This window comes from Oncorhynchus tshawytscha, linkage group LG14 (genome assembly GCF_018296145.1).
Source record: "Oncorhynchus tshawytscha isolate Ot180627B linkage group LG14, Otsh_v2.0, whole genome shotgun sequence".
Classification (NCBI taxonomy): Eukaryota; Metazoa; Chordata; class Actinopteri; order Salmoniformes; family Salmonidae; genus Oncorhynchus; species Oncorhynchus tshawytscha.
In genome coordinates, this window is record NC_056442.1 from 49,516,674 (window position 1) to 49,540,746 (window position 24,073).

The 24,073-nt window shown below is 47.9% G+C and overlaps 1 protein-coding gene across 1 annotated transcript in view; it reads right to left on the reverse strand.

Moving 5' to 3' along the window:
- The window catches only part of LOC112267480 (cytoplasmic dynein 2 heavy chain 1), a 313,178-nt gene that overhangs the window by 113,563 nt on the left and 175,542 nt on the right, over positions 1–24,073 (reverse strand). Inside the window, exons 73-77 of the mRNA XM_042297612.1 lie at positions 10,251–10,316; positions 10,078–10,128; positions 9,895–9,972; positions 7,804–7,935; positions 4,092–4,164 (exon numbers count right to left, since the gene is read on the reverse strand). Coding sequence (XP_042153546.1) covers positions 4,092–4,164; positions 7,804–7,935; positions 9,895–9,972; positions 10,078–10,128; positions 10,251–10,316 — 400 coding nt within the window. The remainder of the gene's footprint in view (positions 1–4,091; positions 4,165–7,803; positions 7,936–9,894; positions 9,973–10,077; positions 10,129–10,250; positions 10,317–24,073) is intronic.

A 24,073-nucleotide genomic window follows, 5' to 3' on the forward strand; every position in this document is an offset into this window, starting at 1 on the left:
CTATACAAACCTTGGCCTAAACATCAGCGCCACAGGTAACTTCCACAAAGCTGTGAATGATCTGAGAGACAAGGCAAGAAGGGCATTCTATGCCATCAAAAGGAACATAAAATTCAACAAACCAATTAGGATCTGGCTAAAAATACTTGAATCAGTCATAGAGCCCATTGCCCTTTACGGTTGTGAGGTCTGGGGTCCGCTCACCAACCAAGACTTCACAAAATGGGACAAACACCAAATTGAGACTGCATGGAGAATTCTGCAAAAATATCCTCCGTGTACAACGTAGAACACCAAATAATGCATGCAGAGCAGAATTAGGTCGATACCCACTAATTATCACCTAAAAGGAAGCGATTCCCAAACCTTTCATAACAAAGCCATCACCTACAGAGAGATGAACCTGGAGAAGAGTCCCCTGAGCAAGCTGGTCCTGGGGCTCTGTTCACAAACACAAACATACCCCACAGAGCCCCAGGACAGCAGCACAATTAGACCCAAGCAAATCATGAGAAAAAAAAAGATAATTACTTGACACATTGGAAAGAATTAACAAAAAAACAGAGCAAACTAGAATGATATTTGGCCCTACACAGAGAGTACACAGTGGCAGAATACCTACCACTGTGACTGACCCAAACTTAAGGAAAGCTTTGACTATGTACAGACTCAGTGAGCATAGCCTTGCTATTGAGAAAGGCCGCCGTAGGCAGACATGGCTCTCAAGAGAAGACAGGCTATGTGCACACTGCCCACAAAAGTAGGTGGAAACTGAGCTGCACTTCCTAACCTCCTGCCCAATGTATGACCATATTAGAGACACATATTTCCCTCAGATTACACAGATCCACAAAGAATTGAAAACAAACCCAATTTTGATAAACTCCCATATATACTGGGTGAAATACCAGTGTGCCATCACAGCAGTAAGATTTGTGACCTGTTGCCACAAGAAAAGGGCAACCAGTGAAGAATAAACACCCTTGTAAATACAACCCATATTTATGCTTATTTATTTTACCTTTTGTACCTTGTGTCCTTTAACTTGTGTACTTTAACTATTTGTACATTGTTACAACACTGTATGTATATATAATATGACATTTGTAATGTCTTTATTGTTTTGAAACTTCTGTATGTGTAATGTTTACTGTTAATTTTTATTTTTTATTTCACTTTTGTATATTATCTACCTCACTTGCTTTGGCAATGTTAACACGTTTCCCATGCCAATAAAGCCCCTTGAATTGAATTGAGAGACAGAGACAGAGAGACAGAGACAGAGAGCGAGATAATCACTGATGGTGTGTGAGGAGGGGAGGAGACTAACATCAGTGTGTCAAGTTGACAGTGTTTAGGGACATGGTCATGGTCTGATAACTCCACATCGCTAGGTAACATCTGACAGCCTATTTGCTGACATTATTGCTGTGAAAATTTGCCAAATCTAACTGTGTAGCAGTCCAATTATCAGTCTTATTCAGCAGTTGTGAAGCTTTCATATGCATGGCTCCAAACTAAAACACACAAACACCAATTTGCTGAGTCATTGATAGTGCTGGCATAAACCTACATGAAATTAGCAGGATTAACAGAATGAATAGGTGGCTCATTAGGCAGAAAGAACCCTGTGTTTCCAGGCAGATTAGTGTGTGTGTGTGTGTGTGTGTGTGTGTGCTCAAACGACAGACTGAGGAAGAAATGAAGGGAAAGAGATGGAGGAAAACCAGAGGTATAGATTGAGAGGAGATGTTAAATAGAAATAGCCAGGGAGGTAGATGGCAGAGGGGGAGAATTAGAGAAGCAGATATGGTAGGAAAGATTGTCCAGTCATGGATAACGTCCCGAGAGGAATGACTGGAATGCGCGGCTGTTTCTTCAGAGAAAATACCTTAAAAATGTCAATTAAAACGCTGAGTACCAAAAAGACGTCTCCTGTTCAATTGCCCGGCAATGTCACACATTTCATTTTAACACCCGTTTCTCAAAAGTAATCTTTTACGAGGTAACCATGAACTGTTCACAAGGTTTAATGTTCGATTTGTTACATAAAATAATTCCGTAAATGATACCAATCATCAATTGTTATCACCAGTAAGAAACTGCTAGCCATTGGCTGCTTACTGCTGAGTACTGCTAGCTAACTGGCAAGCACAGAAACAGTCAACAACTTCAGGAGTAAAAAACCCTAGGAATTGGCCGATCGCCCTCTAGTGGCGAAAGTAAGAACTGACCAAAACGCACAGTCAAAGGGGAGAATAATTAGTAGAGATTTTTTTTAAACATTTTTAGAGAGCCATACTAAGACAAAATAAATGTGACACAATGTGTAAATGATAACATATTAGCGCAGAAAATTAAGAAATTGATTTGCATTAAGGAATTGGAGCGGGAGGGAGCCTAGTGGTTAGAGCGTTGGGCTAGTAACCGAAAGGTTGCAAGATCGAATCCCCGAGCTGACAAGGTACAAATCTGTTGTTCTGCCCCTGAACAGGCAGTTAACCCACTGTTCCTAGACCAGTTAACCCACTGTTCCTAGAACGTCATTGAAAATACGAATTAGTTAAACAAATGTAAAAGATAATATATATATATCATTTTTTAAATGCATAAAAAAATAGAAGCCTGTCTCAAATAGAAGCCTGTCTCAAATAGAAGCCTGTCTCAAATAGAAGCCTGTCTCAAATAGAAGCCTGTCTCAAATAGAAGCCTGTCTCAAATAGAAGCATGTCTCAAATAAGCGCATGTCATGTTCCGTGTTTTAAGCAAATACATTCCAGGGATATTAATTTACATTTTATGGTCGTGAAAATTGTAGAGAAACAATCATTTGACCACTGGAACAAGGTCAACATGGGAAGATGGACAACTGCTCCCTCAGGTAGATGAATACTTACAATCTATCATATCAGTGCACAGTAGTTGTCAACTAATGTTGCTTAAGACAGACACTAAATACAACAAAGTGACACAAGAACCAAATGTTGGGACCCAACTACTAGATTCTGTTGATGACAGCATAGCAAAATATGGCCCTTATTTTTAAAGGTAAATTTACAGTAACGCTGCTGCCCTACTAACATGTCAATGATGAAGACTGAGGGTCTGAAATCTACATTGAAGACGTAAGAAACACACGCAGGTACGCACGCAGGTACGCACGCAGGTACGCACGCAGGTACGCACGCAGGTACGCACGCAGGAGAAACCTCGTCAGACCTCCGTGACTCCAGTGAATTACAGCCAATCTGTTCTCCCTCCATGGGGCTAATCGTCCAATCATATCGCTTTGTGTTCCCTTCTGAGCCCGCTGGCATAATGAAGAGAAATCACCACACATTCAGCAGGTCCACACACACACACACATACACATACACACAACCGCTGATAGATTATGGAGGTTTGGGTGTGTGTGTGTGTGTGTGTGTGTGTGAGAGTGTGTGTGTGTCAAATGAAGAGAAATGGCTAGAGATGAATTTACTGTGCTTCATCCTCAGTGTGCGTTCACGTGTCTCTGTGTGTGTGTCTGTGTGTGTGTGTGTGTGTCTGTGTGTGTTTGTCTGTCTGTCTGTGTGTGTTTGCGTCTGTCTGTCTGTCTGTCTGTGTGTGTGTGTGTGTGTGTGTGTGTGTGTGTGTGTGTGTGTGTGTGTGTGTGTGTGTGTGTGTGTGTTAGTGGCAAATTAAGAGTAATGACTGTCTATGAATCACTGTACACGTCCCCAATCGTCGCTGTATCAGGCAACTCCATTCATGGAGGACAGGAACCGTATGTGAGCATTCTCTCTTTCTCTCTGCAGGTGTGTGCTCACGTGTCTCTGTGTGTATGTGATGGTGGCTGGTTCTCTACATATGTGTGTGTGTTGGTGTTATATGGACTGATGGCTCCTCAAGTCCATCAGTTGTATAAAGTGCTGACTCACTGCAATGCGTCTGCAGTGAGAAGAGATGCATCCGATGCGGTTGACCTCTGTGTGTTTACGGTGTGTGTCGTTAGGATGGATTGATAAGCACTAATGATGACACTTTTACCAGACAGACAGATTTATGGTGGACGGAAGGGATCCCTCACACACACACACACACACACTCACCCAGGGCCTGCGAGGTGAAGGCAGCCATGGCACTCTGTAGTCTATCTGGCCTGATGGCCTGAACCAACAGCACCTGCAAGGAGAAAGAGGGAGAGGAGAGGGGAGACGTGAGAAGAGGGGAGACGGGAGGAGTGGAGAAGATGGGAGAAGAGGAGAGATGAGAAGAGGATAGGGGAGAAGAGGATAGGGGAGAAGAGGAGAGGGTAAAAGGGGATAGGGAGAAGAGGAGAGGGGAGAAGAGGGAGGAGAGGAGAGAGAGGAGAGGAGAGGAGAGGAGCGGAGAGGGGAGAGGAGAGGAGAGGGGAGAAGAGGAGAGAAGAGAAGAGGATAGGGAGAAGAGGATAGGGGAGAAGAGAGGGGAGAAGAGGAGAGGGAGAAGAGGAGAGGGAGAAGAGGAGACGGGAGAAGAGGGGAGGGAGAGGAGAGGGGAGGGGATAGGGGAGAAGAGGAGAGGGGAAAAGAGGAGAGGGTAAAGAGGAGAGGGGAGAAGAGGAGAGGGGAGAAGAGGAGAGGGGAGAAGAGGAGAGGGGAGAAGAGGGAGAGGGGAGAAGAGGATAGGGGAGAAGAGGAGAGAGGGAGAAGAGGATAGGGGAGAAGAGGAGAGGGGAGAAGAGGAGGGGAGAAGAGGAGAGGGGAGAAGAGGAGAGGGAGAAGAGAGGAGAGAGAGGAGAGGGGAGAAGAGGAGAGGGGAGAAGAGGAGAGAAGAGGATAGGGGAGAAGAGGATAGGGGAGAAGAGAGGGGAGAAGAGGAGAGGGGAGAAGAGGAGACGGGAGGAGGAGAAAGCGGAGAGGGTAAAAGGGGATAGGGGAGAAGAGGAGACGGGAGAGAGGAGAGGGTAAAAGAGGAGAGGGGAGAAGAGGAGAGGGGAGAAGAGGAGAGGGGAGAAGAGGAGAGGGGAGAAGAGGATAGGGGAGAAGAGGAGAGGGTAAAAGGGATAGGGGAGAAGAGGAGAGGGGAGAAGAGGAGGAGAGGAGAGGAGAGGGAGAGAGGAGAGGAGAGGGGAGAAGAGGAGGAGGGAGAGGAGAGGAGAGGGAGAAGAGGAAGAGGAGAGGGGAGAAGAGGAGAGGGGAGGGAGAAGAAGAGAAGAGGATAGGGGAGAAGAGGATAGGGGAGAAGAGAGGAGAAGAGGAGAGGGGAGAAGAGGATAGGGGAGAAGAGGAGAGGGAGAAGAGGAGAGGGGAGAGCGGAGAGTAAAAGGGGATAGGGGAGAAGAGGAGACGGGAAAAGAGAGAGAGGAGAGGGGAGAAGAGGAGAGGGGAGAGAGGAGAGGGGAGAAGAGGAGAGGGAGAAGAGGAGAGGGGAGAAGAGGATAGGGGAGAGGAGAGGGGGATAGGGGAGAAGAGGATAGGGGAGGGAGAGAGAGGAGGAGAGGAGGGAGAAGAGGAGAGAGAGGGAGGAGAGGAGAGAGAGGAGGAGAGGAGAGAAGAGGAGAGGGAGAAGAGGATAGGGAGAAGAGGATAGGGGAGAAGAGGATAGGGGAGAAGAGAGGGGAGAAGAGGAGAGGGGAGAAGAGGAGAGGGAGAAGAGGAGAGGGGAGAAGAGGAGAGGGAGAGGAGAGGGGGAGCGGAGAGGGAAGAGGATAGGGGAGAAGAGGATAGGGAGGGTAAAAGAGGAGAGGGGAGAAGAGAGAGAGGGAGAGAGGAGAGGAGAGAGGGAGAGAAAGAGAGGGGAGAAGAGGATAGGGGAGAAGAGGAGAGGGGAGAAGAGGATAGGGGAGAAGAGGAGAGGGGAGAAGAGGGATAAAAGAGGAGAGGGGAGAAGAGGGAGAGGGAGGAGAGGGGAGAGAGAGGGGGAGAAGAGGAGACGGGAGAAGAGGAGAGAAGAGGAGAGGGGAGAAGAGGAGGGGAGAAGAGGAGAGGGAGAAGAGAATAGGGAGAAGAGGATAGGGGAAAGAGAGGGGAGAGGGTAGGGAGAAGAAGAGGGGAGAAGAGGGGGAGAAGAGGAGAGGGTAAAAGAAGAGGGAGAGGAGAGGGAGAAGAGGAGAGGGGAGAAGAGGAGAGGAGAGGGGAGAGAGGAGAGGGGAGAAGAGAATAGGGAGAAGAGAATAGGGAGAAGAGGATAGGGGAGAAGAGGAGACGGAGAAGAGGAGAGGAGAGAAGAGGATAGGGGAGAAGAGGAGACGGGAGAAGAGAAGAGGGAGAAGAGGAGAGGGGAGAAGAGGAGAGGGAGAAGAGAAGAGGAGAGGGGAGAAGAGGAGAGGGGAGAAGAGGAGAGGGGAGAAGAGGAGACGGGAGGAGGAGGGGAGAAGAGGAGGGAGAAGAGGAGAGGGGAGAAGAGGACAGGGGAGAAGAGAGAGGGTAAAAGAGGAGAGGGTAAAAGAGGAGAGGGAAAAAGGGGATAGGGGAGAAGAGGAGAGGGGAGAAGAGGAGAGGGGAGAAGAGGAGAGAGAAGAGGAGGGGAGAAGAGGAGACGGGAGAAGAGGAGACGGGAGAAGAGGAGACGGGAGAAGAGGAGAGAAGAGGAGGGGAGAAGAGGCGAGGGGAGAAGAGGAGACGGGAGAAGAGGAGAGGGGGAAGAGGAGAGGGGAGAAGAGGAGAGGGGAGAAGAGGAGAGGGAGAGAAGAGGAGAGGGGAGAAGAGGAGAGGGGAGAAGAGGAGAGGGGAGAAGAGGAGAGGGGAGAAGAGGAGAGGGTAAAAGGGGATAGGGGAGAAGAGGAGAGGGTAAAAGGGGAGAAGAGGAGAGGGGAGAAGAGGAGAGGGGAGAAGAGGATAGGGGAGAAGAGGAGAGGGGAGAAGAGATAGGGAGAAGAGGAGAGGGGAGAAGAGGAGACGGAGAAGGGGAGAGGAGAGAAGAGGATAGGGGAGAAGAGGAGAGGGGAGGAGAGAGGGAGAAGAGGAGAGGAGAGAAGAGGATAGGGAGAAAGGAGAGGGGATAAGAGGATAGGGCAGAAGAGGAGAGGGAGAGGAGACGGGAGAAGAGGAGAGGGAGAAGAGGAGAGGGGAAAAGAGGAGAGAAAAAGAGGAGAGGGAGACGGGAGAGGAGAGAGGGAGAAGAGGAGAAGAGGAGAGGGAGACGGGGAGAAGAGAGAGAGAGGAGAAAGAGGGGAGAAGAGGAGAGGGGAGACGTGAGAAGAGGAGGGAGACGTGAGAAGAGGAGGGGAGACGTGAGAAGAGGAGAGGGGAGGAGAAGAGGAGAGGGGAGAAGAGGAGGGGAGAGGGAGAAGAGGAGAGGGAGAAGAGGAGACGGGAGAAGAGGAGAGGGGAGAAGAGGAGAGGGGAGAGAGAAGAGAGAGGGGAGAAGAGGATAGGGGAGAAGAGGAGAGGGTAAAAGGGGATAGGGGAGAAGAGGAGAGGGGAGACGTGAGAAGAGGAGAGGGAGAAGTGAGAAGAGGAGGGAGACGGGAGAAGAGGAGAGAGGGGAGAAGAGAGAGGGGAGAAGAAGAGAGGGGAGACGTGAGGAGAGGAGAGACGTGAGAAGAGGAGAGGGGAAGACGGGAGAAGAGGAGAGGAGAGGAAAGAGGAGACGGGGGGGAAAGAGGAGACGGGAGGAGAGGGGAGACATGAGAAGAGGAGAGACGGGAGAAGAGGAAAGGGGAGAAGAGGAGAGGAAAGAGGAGACGGGAGATGGGAGAGGGAGTAGGAAATGCCTCAATCTGGGAGCACTGTGAAGAGAGCTTATCCTGTAAATAACTAAACATAAAGGACAATTGATTATGTATCAGTATGAATGAAACAAGGATTTACTCATGTTAATCAGTGATTGACACCTAACCTGCTGGAACGGTTTGATCTTCTTGGCGATGGAGGGCGGGACTTCCTGTTCACAGTTGGAGCTCCGTGAGAAGGAGAGCCAGAGATCCGAGTCACTCAGACACAGAGACTGGTACAGGCCTGGGAATGTACTCTACATCAGAAGAGTGGAGAAAAGAGGGATGGAATGAAAGGACAAAGCCAAAGGGTCTCCTTTCACAGTGTGAATGTATGTATACAAACCTTGAACATGGTAAGCTCACAGACGGTAGGCAGTTAAGGTCACAGTTATGAAAACTTAGGACACTAAAGAGGCCTTTCTACAGACTCTGAAAAACACCAAAAGAAAGATGCCCAGGGTCCCTGCTCATCTGCGTGAACATGCCTTCGGCATGCTGCAAGGAGGCATGAGGACTGCAGATGTGGCCAGGGCAGTACATTGCAATATCCGTACTGTGAGACGCCTGAGACAGCGCTGCAAGGAGACAGGACGGACATCTGATCGTCCTCGCAGTGGCAGACCACGTGTAACACCACGTGCACAGGATCGGTGCATCTGAACATCACACCTGTGGGACAGGTACAGGATGGAAACAACAACTACTGCCCAAGTTACACCAGGAATGCACAATCCCTCCATCAGTGCTCAGACTGTCCGCAATAGGCTGAGAGAGGCTGGACTGAGGGCTTGTAGGCCTGTTGTAAAGGCAGGTCCTCACCAGACATCACCGGCAACAACGTCGCCTATGGGCACAAACCCACCGTCGCTGGACCAGACAGGACTGGCAAAAAGTGCTCTTCACTGACGAGGTGCGGTTTTGTCTCACCAGGGGTGATGGTCGGATTCGCGTTTATCATCGAAGGAATGAGCGTTACACCGAGGACTGTACCCTGGAGCGGGATTGATTTGGAGGTGCAGGGTCTGTCATGGTCTGAGGCGGTGTGTCACAGCATCATCGGACTAAGCTTGTTGTCATTGCAGGCAATCTCAACGCTGTGTGTTACAGCGAAGACATCCTCCTTCCTCATGTGGACCCCTCCCTGCAGGCTCATCCTGACACGACCCTCCAGCATGACAATGCCACCAGCCATACTACTCGTTCTGTGCGTGATTTCCTGCAAGACAGGAATGTCAGTGTTCTGCCATGGCCAGCGAAGAGCCCGGATCTCAATCACATTGAGCAGGTCTGGGACCTGTTGGATCGGAGGGTGAGGGCTAGGGCCATTCCCCCCAGAAATGTCCGGGAACTTGCAGGTGCCTTGATGGAAGAGTGGGGTAACATCGCACAGCAAGAACTGGCAAATCTGGTGCAGTCCAATGAGGAGGAGATGCACTGCAGTAGTTAATGCAGCTGGTGGCCACACCAGATACTGACTGTTACTTTTGATTTTGAATCCCCCTTTGTCAGGGACACATTATTCAATTTCTGTTAATCACATGTCTGTAGAACTTGTTCATTTTATGTCTCAGTTGTTGAATCTTGTTATGTTCATACAAATACTTACACATGTTAAGCTTGCTGAAAATAAACGCAGTTGACAGTGAGGACGGTTATTTTTTGAGTTTATATACACTGACTATACAAAACATTAAGAACACTTTCCATGACAGACTGACCAGGTGAATCCAGGTGGATCCAGGTGAAAGCTATGTTCCCTTATTAATGTTACTTGTTAAATCCTCTTCAATCATTGTAGATGGTGACAGGATAAAGAAGGATTGTAAGCCTTGAGACAATTGAGACAAGGATTGTGTATGTGTGTCATTCAGAGGGTCAATGGGCAAGACAAAATATTTAAGTGCCTTTGAACGGGGTATGGTAGTAGGTGTCAGGTGCACCGGTTTGTGCCAAGAACTGCAATGCTGCTGGGTTTTTCACGCTCAACAGTTTCCCATGTGTAATAAGAATGGTCCACCACCCAAAGGACATCCAGTCAACTTGACACAACTGTGGGAAGCATTGGAGTCAACATCAGCCAGCATCCCTGTGAAACGCTTTCAACTCCTTGTAGAGTCCATGCCCCGACAAACTGAGGAAGTTCTGAGGGAAAAGGGGGTGCAACTCAATATTAGGAAGGTGTTTGTGTACGAACCTAGAACATTTATACGAACCTTGAACATGGCTACAGCTCCAAGTCTCTCTTGATCGATCCAGGAAGGAATCTGCTCCTGCAAAGATTTCTGGGTATCCTGTAGGTGGAAAAATAGAATATCAGTTCAACTGTGATAAGAGAGATGAGGTGAATGAGACTGTGAGAGACTGTGTTTGGAACACACACACACTGTTGTACATACCACCTTTCTCACCATATCCCCTACTACAAGGCCAGTGAAGGCATCCCACTCCTGTCGTGGAAGCAGAGAGACAACAGCATTAAGATGAATAGGAGATGATGGACAGGACTTCCTGACTGAAGAGGAAAAGCCTATGTCTGATAATGATCATGTTATGAATGGTTATAACTTACATTCTCTTGGAAGAGGTCTGGGTGCATCCCTCTGACAAAGTGCATGGCAAACATCAGCTGGTCAGCCTGCAGAGGAAGAACAGAGAGAGAGAGGGGAGGGGGGAGAGAGAGAGAAGAGTCAGAGAGAGAGTGAGAGAAAGAGTCAGGGAGGGAGGGAGGGAGAGAGTCAGAGAGAGAGAGAGAGACGAGTCAGAGAGCGACAGAGACGAGTCAGAGAGAGAGAGAGAGACGAGTCAGAGAGAGAGAGAGACAGGTCAGAGAGAGAGAGAGAGCGAGAGGAGTCAGAGAGAGAGAGAGACAGGTCAGAGAGAGAGACAGGTCATGAGCAGATGAACGCTTGAATTTTTCAGCATGTTTTTACAAAAAGATAGATTTTGAGTTAGAGAAACTTAGACTTTTCCCCAGACAACAGTCCAGCACAACAACACCCCCTCAACCAGACCCAGACAACAACACCCCCTCAACCAGACCCATCAACAACCCCCATCAACTAGACCCGGACAACACCCCCCCCCAACCAGACCCAGACAACAACACCCCCCAACCAGACCCATCAACAACACCCCCTCAACCAGACCCATCAACAACACCCCCAACCAGACACCCCCTCAACCAGACCCATCCACAACACCCCCTCAACCAGACCCATCAACAACACCCCCAACCAGACACCCCTCAACCAGACCCATCCACAACACCCCTCAACCAGACAACACCCCCTCAACTAGATCCAAAAAGGCCAGCACAGACAACACTCCCTCAATCAAACAACACCCCCACAACCAGACAACAACACCCCCTCAACCAGACCCAGACAACAACACCCCCTCAACCAGACCCAGACAACAACACCCCTTTAACCAGACCCAGACAACAACACCCTCCAACCAGACCTAGACAATAGCACCCCTCAACTAGACCCAGACAACAGTCCAGCACAACAACACCCCATCAACTAGACCCAGACAACAGTCCAGCACAACATCCCCCAACCAGACCCAGACAACACCCCCAACCAGACCCAGACAACAACACCCCCAACCAGACCCAGACAACAACACCCCCCAACCAGACCCAGACAACAACACCCTCCAACCAGACCCAGACAACAACACCCCCTCAACCAGACCTAGACAACACCCCCAACCGGACCCAGACAACAACCCCCCAACCAGACAACAACCCCCAACCAGACCCAGACAACAGCACCACCCCCCCAACCAGACCCAGACAACAACACACCCCCCCAACCAGGCCCAGACAACAACACCCCCCCAACCAGGCCCAGACAACAACACCCCCAACCAGGCCCGAGACAACAACACCCCCAACCAGGCCCAGACAACAACACCCCCCCAACCAGACCCAGACAACAACACCCCCCAACCAGACCCAGACAACAACACCCCTCAACCAGACAACAACACCCCAACCACCACAACAGTCCAGCACAACCAGACCCAGCAAAACCAGACCCAGCACAACAACACCCCCAACCAGACCCAGCACAACACCACCACCCCCAACCAGACCCAGACAACAACACCCCCCAACCAGACCCAGACAACAACACCCCCCCAACCAGACCCAGACAACAACACCCCCTCAACCAGACCCAGACAACAACACCCCTCAACTAGACCCAAAAAGGCCAGCACAAACAACACCCCAACAACCACAACAGTCCAGCACAACCAGACCCAGCACAACCAGACCCAGCACAACAACACCCCCCCAACCAGACCCAGACAACAAACACCCCCCAACCAGACCCAGACAACAACACCCCCCAACCAGACCCCCAACCAGCCCCAGACAACAACACCCCCCAACCAGCCCCAGACAACAACACCCCTCAACCAGACCCAGACAACAACAGCCCCTCAACCAGCCCCATTCAACAACACCCCCACAACAACAACACCACAACAGACCCCAAAACCAGACCCAGACCCAGCAAAACCAGACCCAGCACAACAACACCCCCCCCAGACCCAGACCCAGCACAACAACAACACCCCCTAACCAGACCCAGCACAACAACACCCCCAACCAGACCCAGACAACAACACCCCCCAACCAGACAGACAACAACACCCCCCAACCAGACCCAGACAACAACACCCCCTCAACCACAACAACACACCCCTCAACCAGCCCCAGGCAACAACACCCCCACCACCACAACAGTCCAGCACACCCAGACCCAGCAAAACCAGACCCAGCACAACAAACCAGACCCAGCACAACAACCCCAACCAGACCCAGCACAACACACCCCACCACCCCCCAACCCCCAGACCCAGACAACAACACCCCCCCCAACCAGACCCAGCACAACAACACCCCCCCAACCAGCCCCAGACAACAACACCCCCTCAACCAGAGCCCCAGACAACAACACCCCCTCAACCAGACCCAAAAAGCCCCAGCACAAACAACAGCCCCCCAACAACCACAACAGTCCAGCACAACCAGACCCAGCAAACCAGACCCAGACACAACAACACCCCCCCAACCAGACCCAGACAACAACACCCCCCAACCAGACCCAGACAACAACACCCCCCCCCAGACCCAGACCCCCCCAGACCAGAACAACACCCCCAACCAGACCCAGACCCAGACAACAACACCCCTCAACCAGACCCAGACAACAACACCCCTCAACCAGACCCAGACAACAACACCCCTCAACCAGCCCCAGGCAACAACACCCCCACAACCACAACAGTCCGGCACACCCAGACCCAGCAAAACCAGACCCAGCACAACAACACCCCCAACCAGACCCAGCACAACAACAACCCCTAACCAGACCCAGCACAACAACACCCCCAACCATACCCAGACCCAGCACAACAACACCCCCAACCAGACCCAGCACAACAACACCCCCAACCAGACCCAGCACAACAACACCCCCAACCAGACCCAGCACAACAACAACCCCCCAACAGACCTGGAGAGCTGGAGGGTGAGAGACGTGTCTGCACTCTGGACAGTGGTGAGATAACTTCAACAGGAGAAAGAGCAGGAGCAGAAGGAGGAGGCCCAGCGGCAGGATAAGGTGAGAGCAATAGAGGAGAAGGTGAGAAAGATGATGTGTGACAGAACAACCCATGAGAGGGCCACCCCCGCATAGAGGCCAGCAGAACAGCCCACAGGCCCAAATGAGCTGAGAGCACAGCAGGACAGGGTGGCCACCGCACTCAAGGGAGTGATTGAAAAAACTTCTTCACTTTCCCCAACTCATGAGTGGTTATTTTCAACCTGCTACCACCGAAAATACTTCCACCCTGCCACCATACAGCGAATTAATGTACGCATTTCCTGTGACTGTGCCTCAAAACCTAACATCTATCCACCACTCCACCCTGGACAGCCTTTTATTACCGAGCCCAGACCTATTGAAGGCAGCAGTGCCCACCTTTGAATAGCTGAATGCTGGTGACACTGTGTGATTTATTTAGAATTCAAGGAACACTTAACCAGCATGGCTACCACAGCATTCTGCAGCAATACGCCATCCCATCTGGTTTGGGCTTAGTGGGACTATCATTTGTTTTTCAACAGGACAATGATCCAACAAACCTCCAGGCTGTGTAAGGGCTATTTTACCAAGAAGGAGTGTGATGGAATGCTGCATCAGATGACCTGGCCTCCACAATCCCCCGCCGTCAACCTAATTGAGATGGTTTGGGATGAGTCGGACCGCAGAATGAAGGAAAAGCAGCCAACAAGTGCTCAGCATATGTGGGAACTCCTTCAAGACTGATGGGAAAGCATTCCAGGTGAAGTTGGTTGAGAGAATGCCAATAGTGTGCAAAGCTGTCATCAAGGCAAAGGGTGGCTATTTGAAGAATCTCAAATATAAAATGTATTTGTATTTATTTAAAACCTTTTTGGTTACTACATGATTCCATGTGTTATTTCATCGTTTTGATGTATTTGCTATTATTCTACAATGTAGAAAATAGTCAAAATAAAGAAAGAATCCTTGAATGAGTAGGTGTTGTAAAACGTTTGACCGGTTTTGTAGCTCATCCCTGGGAAGTAGTACTGTAGACTACTTTATCACCAACCTCAACCCTGAGTCTCTCAGAGCGTTCACAGTCAGCCCACTGACACCTCTATCAGACCACAGAAAAATCACCATCTAATTCAACGGAGCAATAATAAACCACGAGGCATCAAGGCTGAACAAACTGTATACTCCCCCCTAACCCCTAACCCCTAACCCTATAGATCAGTGGTCACCAACATTTTCTGAGTCAGATCTACCACACTGATTTTTTATTAACATGACTTAAAAAATGTAATCCTATGCATCATTAACCAATTAAAAACAGTTCTGTAGCAATGAGGTTTGTGCGGTAAACTATAGGCCCAATACATTATCACCACATATGGGCTTTGCTTGAATTTACCTGCCAATGCATTGTTGTTCAGGACATTTCAAAATATATATATTTCAAAATTGGAGCTAGACTGTATGATCACACCGGTAATAGGTCCGTTGTTGTATTACTTGTGAGACACAGCTGATTTAAATAATTAGTTTTTTTATATTACTGGGCTGATGGTGCCTCCATCTGATGGTCAGTCTCAGCGGAGGGAGAGAGCAGTAGATTGTGGGTCCGTCTCTCAACATCCTTCCTCTCTCCCTTTCCTCCACTGACACTGACCAAAAAGGGACACCGTCTACCAGCTGATGGCGAAACTCGCATTATTTCTGCCTCATGCACAAATTCATGTTGTTACTCCTATGAACAGAGGAAGTGAACTATTCCCTGATATTAAAAAAGACCCAAACCACTAATAACAACAACAACACAAGCCTATAGATACACTTTCCTCCTCATTCATTACTGCTGCAGTGCTTGTTGTAGCGCTGAGTGGAAATAGGAAGAACCCTCATTTTATGGGTTATAAAAGTGTTGAATACAAAGTGTTGACAGCTGAGTAAGAACTTAAACATGAACTCTTAAAAACAGCAGCTCTTTGATGTCTTCGTTGACAGTCTCTCTCTAGTCAGGGTTTTAAACGTTTTGAAATCTCACAGTATCAACTTTTCTGTAGCTTTCTTTCATGCCTGCTACATTACTGCAGACTCAGTCATCTGAGCAATCTGATTGGCCAGCGGATGACCTATAGTGCATTTGATTTCCTCTCCAGGCCCACCGGGAAGGCAGAGTTTGTGAATTCAGACACATTAAATGGCAACAGTTTGCCTATCGGGCACGCAGGGCAGCTGAATTGGCTGCACCTACCAGGGCAGCATTGGCTGCACCTACCACCAACAGTTTGCCAGTTTGCCTATCTCGGGCACGCAGGGCGCATTGGCTGCAGTTTGCTGAATTGGCTGCACCTACCACCAACAGTTTGCCTACCACCAACAGTTTGCCTATCGGGCACGCATCGGGCACGCAGGGCAGCTGAATTGGCTGCACCTACCACCAACAGTTTGCCTATCGGGCACGCAGGGCAGCGTTATTGGCTGCACCTACCACCAACAGTTTGCCTATCGGGCACGCAGGGCAGCGTTATTGGCTGCACCTACCACCAACAGTTTGCCTATCCTGCACGCAGGGCAGCTGAATTGGCTGCACCTGCCACCAACAGCCCCAGACAAAACAATACAAATAAGAATACAAGGCTTTATCGTTCGTTTTTGTTACAGAAATGTTCGACAATCGGCTAGAAATGTCTTGCCACCAACAGCCCCAGACAAAACAATACAAATAAGAATACAAGGAGATCGACGGGTGCAGGGTGTAGAAACCTACCCCAAAAATTTGAGCAACAACAAATACAATCCCTCCTAGACAACATTCTGAACAAAATGTTTTCCTGCAATAGTGTAAAGTTAGCAGTAGGAAGCCTGAACAATATATTTGACCTATCAGCTAACATCACATTTAAATTCAAGACAACTAAAAATAATGAGAAATGGTTTGATGAAGAATGCAAAAACCTAAAGAAAGAAATTGAGAAACCTATCGAACCAGAAACACAGAGAACCAGAAAATATGAACTTCCACCTTCACCATGATGAAACAATAAACAATACAGAAATACACTAAGAAAGAAGAAGATGCAGATGACAGAAAACAGCTCATTGTGATTCAAGAATCCATAGAATCAAATCACTTCTGGGAAGAAAAAAACAACAACACAAAGAGCTATTTATCCAAAAAAGAACCAAAAGCAAAAACATGTATACTGAACAAAAATATAAACTAAACATATAAATTGTTGGTCCCATGTTTCATAAGCAGAAATAAAAGATCCCAAAAATGTTCCATACATTGTGCACATCCTTGTTAGTGAACATTTATTACTCCTTTGCCAAGATAATCCAACCCCCTGACAGGTGTTGCATATCAAGAAGCTGAAAAAACAGCATGCTCATTATACAGGTGCACCTTGTGCTGGGGACAATAAAAGGCTAATCTTAAATGTTCAGTTTTGTCACACAACACAATGACAATTGGCAAACTGAGGAGTATTTCTGTCCCCCTTTTGTGGGGAAAAACTCGTTCTGATTGGTCAGTCATGTGAAATCCATAGATTAGGGCCTACTGAATGTATTTACATTGATTTAATATATGTAACTCAGTAACTGTAACTCAGTAAAATCTTTGAAATTGTTGCATGTTGCATTTATATTTCTGTTCAGCATACATGATCATTTGGGGACAATAAAAGGCTAATCTTAAATGAACAGTTTTGTCACACAACACAATGACAATTGGCATGCTGAATGCAAGAATGTCCACCAGAACTGTTGTCAGATAATTCAATGTTCATTTCTCTACCACAAGCTGCCTACAATGTTGTTTTAAAGAATTTGGCAGAACCTCCAATGGGCCTCACAACTGCAGACTAGCTGTAACCACGCCAGCCCAGGACCTCACATCCAGCCCAGGACCTCACATCCAGCCCAGGACCTCACATCCAGCCCAGGACCTCACATCCAGCCCAGGACCTCACATCCAGCCCAGGACCTCACATCCAGCCAGGACCTCACATCCAGCCCAGGACCTCACATCCAGCCCAGGACCTCACATCCAGCCCAGGACCTCACATCCAGCCCAGGACCTCACATCCAGCCCAGGACCTCACATCCAGCCCAGGACCTCACATCCGGCTTCTTCACCTGCAGGATCATGAGACAAGCCACCCGGACAGCTGATGAAACTGAGGAGTATTTCTGTCCCCCTTTTGTGGGGAAAAACTCATTCTGATTGGTCAGTCATGTGAAATCCATAGATTAGGGCCTACTGAATGTATTTACATTGATTTAATATATGTAACTCAGTAACTGTAACTCAGTAAAATCTTTGAAATTGTTGCATGTTGCGTTTATATTTCTGTTCAGCATACATGATCATTTACTCAGCTATTAAAGACTACCTTAACCCACTTGATACTCCAACTACATGAGCCACAGGACAAAATACAAACCCTTCGACCCAAAAAGGACTGTGGTGTTGATGGTATCCTAAATGAAGTGATAAAATACACATACCACAAATTCAAATAGGCTATTCTTAAACTCTTCAGCATTATCCTCAAGTCTGGCATCTTCCCTAATATGCGACACAATTCAGGAAACAAGACATACAGTGGGGAGAACAAGTATTTGATAACCTGCAAAACCGGCAGTGTTTCCTACTTACAAAGCATGTAGAGGTCTGTCATTTTTATCATAGGTACAATTCAACTGTAAGAGACGGAATCTAAAACAAAAATCCAGAAAATCACATTGTATGATTTTTAAGTAACTTACCCCAGATAATTATGCATTTCTGTGAATTACTTAGTAATAAATAAATAATTTAAGACAATTGATGTATGGATGACTCATAGTGAAGACTGGGTTCGTGCAGATAACCAACAATTTACGACGTTTGGAATGAGACTAAAGTGAGGTAAAGTAAATTATTCATTAATTCGAAGACTAAATGATCAGATAAAATATCTGAAAAGATATTTTAATATTTTAGGAAATGATAACTTTGTAATCAAAATATTTTTCCTTGGTGCCCCGACTTCCTAGTAATACGGTTACATGATTAATCAGTCTAATCGCGTAATACTTAATTACAGAGAATCTTTGATAAAAAACTATAAGTCTTCAATTAATGATAGTAAAGACACAACGTTGTTGAAGCACTTTTGGCAGCAATTACAGCCTCAAGTCTTCTTGGGTATGATGCTACAAGCTTGGCATATCTATATTTGTGGAGTTTCTCCCATTCTTCTCTGCAGATCCTGCACAGCTGTTTTCAGGTCTATCCAGAGATGTTCAACCGGGTTCATGTCCAGGCTCTGGTTGGGCCACTCTAGGATATTCTGAAACTTGTCCTGAAGCCTCTCCTGTATTGGGTTGGCTGTGTGCTTAGGGTCGTTGTCCTGTTGGAAGGTGAACCTTCGACCCCAGTCTGAGGTCCTGAGCACTCTGGAGCAGGTTTTCATCAAGGATCTCCTTTGTACTTTGCTCCGTTCATCTTTGCATTCAGTCCAAAGAGTTGAATCTTAGTTTCATCAGACCAGAGAATCTTGTTTCTCATGGTCAGAGTATTTAGGTGCCTTTTGGCAATACCAAAATAACATTTTGGAGTTTTCCTTTAAGTGGTCTAATGCTGAGTGTTCTGTACAATGTCCTACACCAACCCCACAGTGACTGCCCCAGATGGCCCCACAGTGACTGCCCCAGATGGCCCCACAGTGACTGACCCCACAGTGACTGCCCCAGAGAGCCCCACAGTGACAGATGGCCCCACAGTGACTGCCCCAGATGGAGTGAGCCCCACAGTGACTGCCCCAGATGGCCCGACAGTGACTGCCCAGATGGCCCCACAGTGACTGCCCCAGATGGCCCCAGATGGCCCCACAGTGACTGCCCCAGATGGCCCCACAGTGTCTACACCAGATAACCCCACAGTGACTACTCCATCTTTGCCTTGATCCTGACTAGTCTCCCAGTCCCTACCTCTGAAAAACACCCCCATAGCAGGATGCTGCCAACACAATGCTTCACCGTAAAGATATTCTCCAGGTTTCCTCCAGATGTGACGCTTGTCATTCAGGCCAAAGAGTTTAATCTTGGTTTCATCAGACCAGAGAATCTTGTTTCTCATGGTCAGAGTATTTAGGTGCCTTGTGGCAAACTCCAAGCGGGCTGTCATGTGCCTTTTACTGAGGAGTGGCTTCTGTCTGGCCACTCTACCATAAAGGCTTGATTGGTGGAGTGCTGCAGAGATGGTTGTCCTTCTAGAAGGTTCTCCCATCTCCACAGAGGAACTCTAGAGCTCTGTCAGAGCGACCATCGGGTTCTTGGTCACCTCCCTGACCAAGGCCCTTCTCCCCTGATTGCTCAGTTTGGCCGGGCAGCCAGCTCTAGGAAAAGTTTTGGTCGTTACTTCTTCCATTTAAGAATGATGGAGGCCACTGTGTTCTAGGGGACCTTCAATGCTACAGTCATTTTCTGGTACACTTCCCCAGATCTGTGCCTCGACACAATCTTGTTTCTGAGCACTACAGACAATTCCTTCAACCTCATGGCTTGGTTTTCACTCTGACATGCACTGTCAACTGGGGAACCTTATATAGAAAGTTGTGTGCCTTTCCAAATCATGTCCAATCAATATAATTTACCACAGGTGGCCTCCAATCAAGTTGTAGAAACATCTCAAGGATGATTAATGGAAACAGGATGCACCTGAGCTCTTTCTCATAGCAAAGGCGCTGAATACTTATAGAAATACATTTTTTGCTTGTGGAAAAAGTAAAAGGGTCTGAATACCCGTCTGAGACGCTGCATGTTTCCCATGCCAATAAAGTCCTTTGTAAAGAATAGGGGGGGACAGAGAGAGACGGAGACAGAGAGAGACAGACAGAGAGAGAGGCAGACAGAGATTGGATCCCCTATTCCCTCAGCTAATAAATGCTGAGGGTGGGCCGTTTATGACACACAGCCCGCTGATAGATTCTGGAGCATGGCGGTTTGGAGCCCAAAGGATTCATTTATTCTCAGCAGCTAAACCCACCTGGACTCTCACATTTATCTCTTTTTCTGTCGCCACACACACACACACACACACACACACACACACACGACTGCTATCTCTAATTTATCTACCCTGTTGAACACACACACACACACACACTCTCCATCCTATTCTTCGCAATCTGCTTAGACACATTTATATGGCAGACACACACACACACACGGAGTGCTAGGACTGCTAACGCAGGTTTTTTCTGAGCTGAGGATGAATTATTCAGTAACAGCTTCTATACTGAGGCTCAGCCCTATCTGACCCATCAGTATTAGTATCAACACTGACTCATCAGATGAACCACAACACTTAGCATGACGACCATACCTCAGACATTAGCTGTAAGTCCTCACAGCTTTATCTGGAACATAGAAACACATCAGCTCAACTGTACCACCAACATGACCTTTCATAGCCTCAACCACTCCATCCTTACAACATTTACAGCACATTTTCTCAAAGAGACACAACATATATAACCAATGAATTCACCCACTTTACCTGGCAGGGTCACAGTGTCAGAGACACACACTCTATGAGCACACAACCACAGCAGAGTGGAGGCAACAAACACACAGCGTTGGGCTAGTCACCGAAAGGTTGACAATTCTAATCCCTGAGCGAACAAGGTGAAATATCTGTCGATGTGCTCTTAACCCTAATTGCTCCAGGGTCGCTGCTGATAATGGCAGACCCTGACTGTGCCTCCACTCCGAGAGAGTCCCAGGGTCGCTGCTGATAATGGCAGACCCTGACTGTGCCTCCACTCCGAGAGAGTCCCAGGGAGAGCGGGATATGCAAAAAACACATTTCCAATACACATGTGTGAAACAGGACAAATATAAGCACCCACCAAACTATTATTACTACTATAATTATTATACAAACACTCATGTTTGTTTTACTATCCTAACCCTAACAATAATTGTAACCCTAAACCAAACACTTAAGCCTGAAATAGCCACTTCCTTTGTGGTGACCGGCAAAATGTCCACACCTGACTGAATGTTCCTTGTTTTACTATCCTTGTGAGGACTTCTGGAAAGTAGAACCAAAACACACACAAGCGCACGCGCACCTGGACCCAATTAAGAGTGAAAGTGCTCTATGCACTCTCTAATTAAAGGACAATGCCACCCAAAAACAGTCTTTTGGTATTTGCTTCATTAGTCCAATGTAGACATAGTCCCAACATGTTTTGCTTCATATGATGAATTCTGTATTTACATATCTTAATTGATGACAAGCAAAACATTGTGGGACAATTTCAACAATGGACTAATGAAACAAATACCAAAATAACACTTTGGAGTTTTCCTTTAAGTGGTCTAATGCTGAGTGTTCTATACAACATCCTACACCAACCCTACAGTGACTGACCCAGACAGCCCCACGGTGACTGACCCAGACAGCCCCACGGTGACTGACCCAGACAGCCCCACGGTGACTGACCCAGACAGCCCCACGGTGACTGAACCAGACAGCCCCACGGTGACTGACCCAGACAGCCCCACGGTGACTGACCCAGACAGCCCCACGGTGACTGACCCAGACAGCCCCACGGTGACTGACCCAGACAGCCCCACGGTGACTGACCCAGATAGCCCCACGGTGACTGACCCAGATAGCCCCACGGTGACTGCCCCACGGTGACTACCCCAGACAACTGACCCAGATAGCCCCACGGTGACTACCCCAGACAACCTCACAGTGACTACCCCAGATAGCCCCACGGTGACTACCCCAGACAACATCACGGTGACTACCCCAGACAACCTCACGGTGACTACCCCAGACAACATCACGGTGACTACCCCAGACAACTCACGGTGACTACCCCAGACAACCTCACGGTGACTACCCCAGACAACCTCACGGTGACTACCCCAGACAACCTCACAGTGACTACCCCAGACAACCTCACAGTGACTACCCCAGACAACCTCACAGTGACTACCCCAGACAACCTCAGTGACTACCCCAGACAACCTCACAGTGACTACCCCAGACAACCTCACAGTGACTACCCCAGACAACCTCACAGTGACTACCCCAGACAACCTCACGGTGACTACCCCAGACAACCTCACGGTGACTACCCCAGACAACCTCACGGTGACTACCCCAGACAACCTCACGGTGACTACCCCAGACAACCTCACAGTGACTACCCCAGACAACCTCACAGTGACTACCCCAGACAACCTCACAGTGACTACCCCAGACAACCTCACAGTGACTACCCCAGACAACCTCACAGTGACTACCCCAGACAACCTCACAGTGACTACCCCAGATAACCCAACGGGCATCTGGCCTTCCTTGACAACAACAAACAATCTAAATCAGTTGTTGCGCTAAACTGAGTGAGTATAACTGAATGGTCCCAGCACACAAGAAAAAGTGTCAACAGAAGCCAGCTTGGATTTGGCTTCACTCCTATCAAATCCCATTGAGAGCATATATGTCATTGACAGATACACTTGAATTGTTGCATCTCATTGTGTTGTTGTCTTCCGGTGGCTAGCTAGCCAGCTAGGTAAATTTGGCCCTTTCCTTAATGAATGCAACTTGTGGTAATTCTGTGGATCTAAATCAATAGTTGTTTAGTGGTCTGAAAATGTCAGAAACATTAACTTGCTTGACCACGCTGTAGGTCATGTAACTGTTACTGGACATGCAATATTTGCTTTGTGGACTTCACCGGACAGAGGTTGCTATACGGTTTTGTGATGAAACAAAGGTGTGGTTGAATTTATTATGCCAATGTGTCTTATTGTCTAGGCCTTAGGCCTATATATCAACGTGTCAAGACATCTTATTTAACAGGTTATAGCGCAAACAACGCAATTATCACAACACATACTGTAGGTTGTAATATGGCTTTGGGGAGCCTTCCCCAGTGATTTTACCCACACACCACTACTGCATGTGCCTTATTCAGTATTCAGCGAAAGTAAAGTCTGTTATTTCCATTCCATTTTGTGGTGTGACCTTGAGGTTTTGTCTGAGGGGATCTTTCCAGTAAAACTTCACTATCCTTGTCACATGACGTAGGGTGGGTCTGTCAGAGCTGTCGTCTGTCATCTGTGCTGACGTGTTTAAATAAAGATTTAGAGAGAACGGACGCACACTGCTTACCTGGTGGGACTCCGTCTCTGTGTGAACTAAAACAGAGAGGGACAGAGTCTCTACAGACACACGTCTCAGACACACACACATAGTTCTCTGTGGAGTTGTCTGTGTTGCTGGGCTGAGAGGTAGTGATTCGGGAGCGGCCTTGTGGCTGTGTTGATTTAGAGGTGATCTGGGAAGACTCTGCCTCAAATGGAACTGTCACTCAAACTATGGCCGGGGACGGCTTCTCTCCAAACTCTCATAGAATCACGTCACAATTAGATGTTCATCCCTGTCTCTCAAATGACAAATTTTAAAAGTGTTTAAGGTTAACTTTAGGCATTAATTCCGAATTCTTAAGGTTAAGCATTAATTCCGAAGGGTTAAGGTGTGGGAAACTAAAACATGAAAAATAACTTTCTATTGCTGATACCAACATGCAACCTTTAAAACCAGAGGCAGAAGCCCTCCCCATTCGAAACCTACTTGACGGTAACAGAGCTCACTGTTGCCCCTAGTGGCAAGTTTCCACATCATCTCCCGATGTACTCAGACAACGATGGACATTGAATACTGACAATTGTGATCACCCACCCTTTAATTTACAGATAGCCAGGGGAAAGCTCCAACACTCAG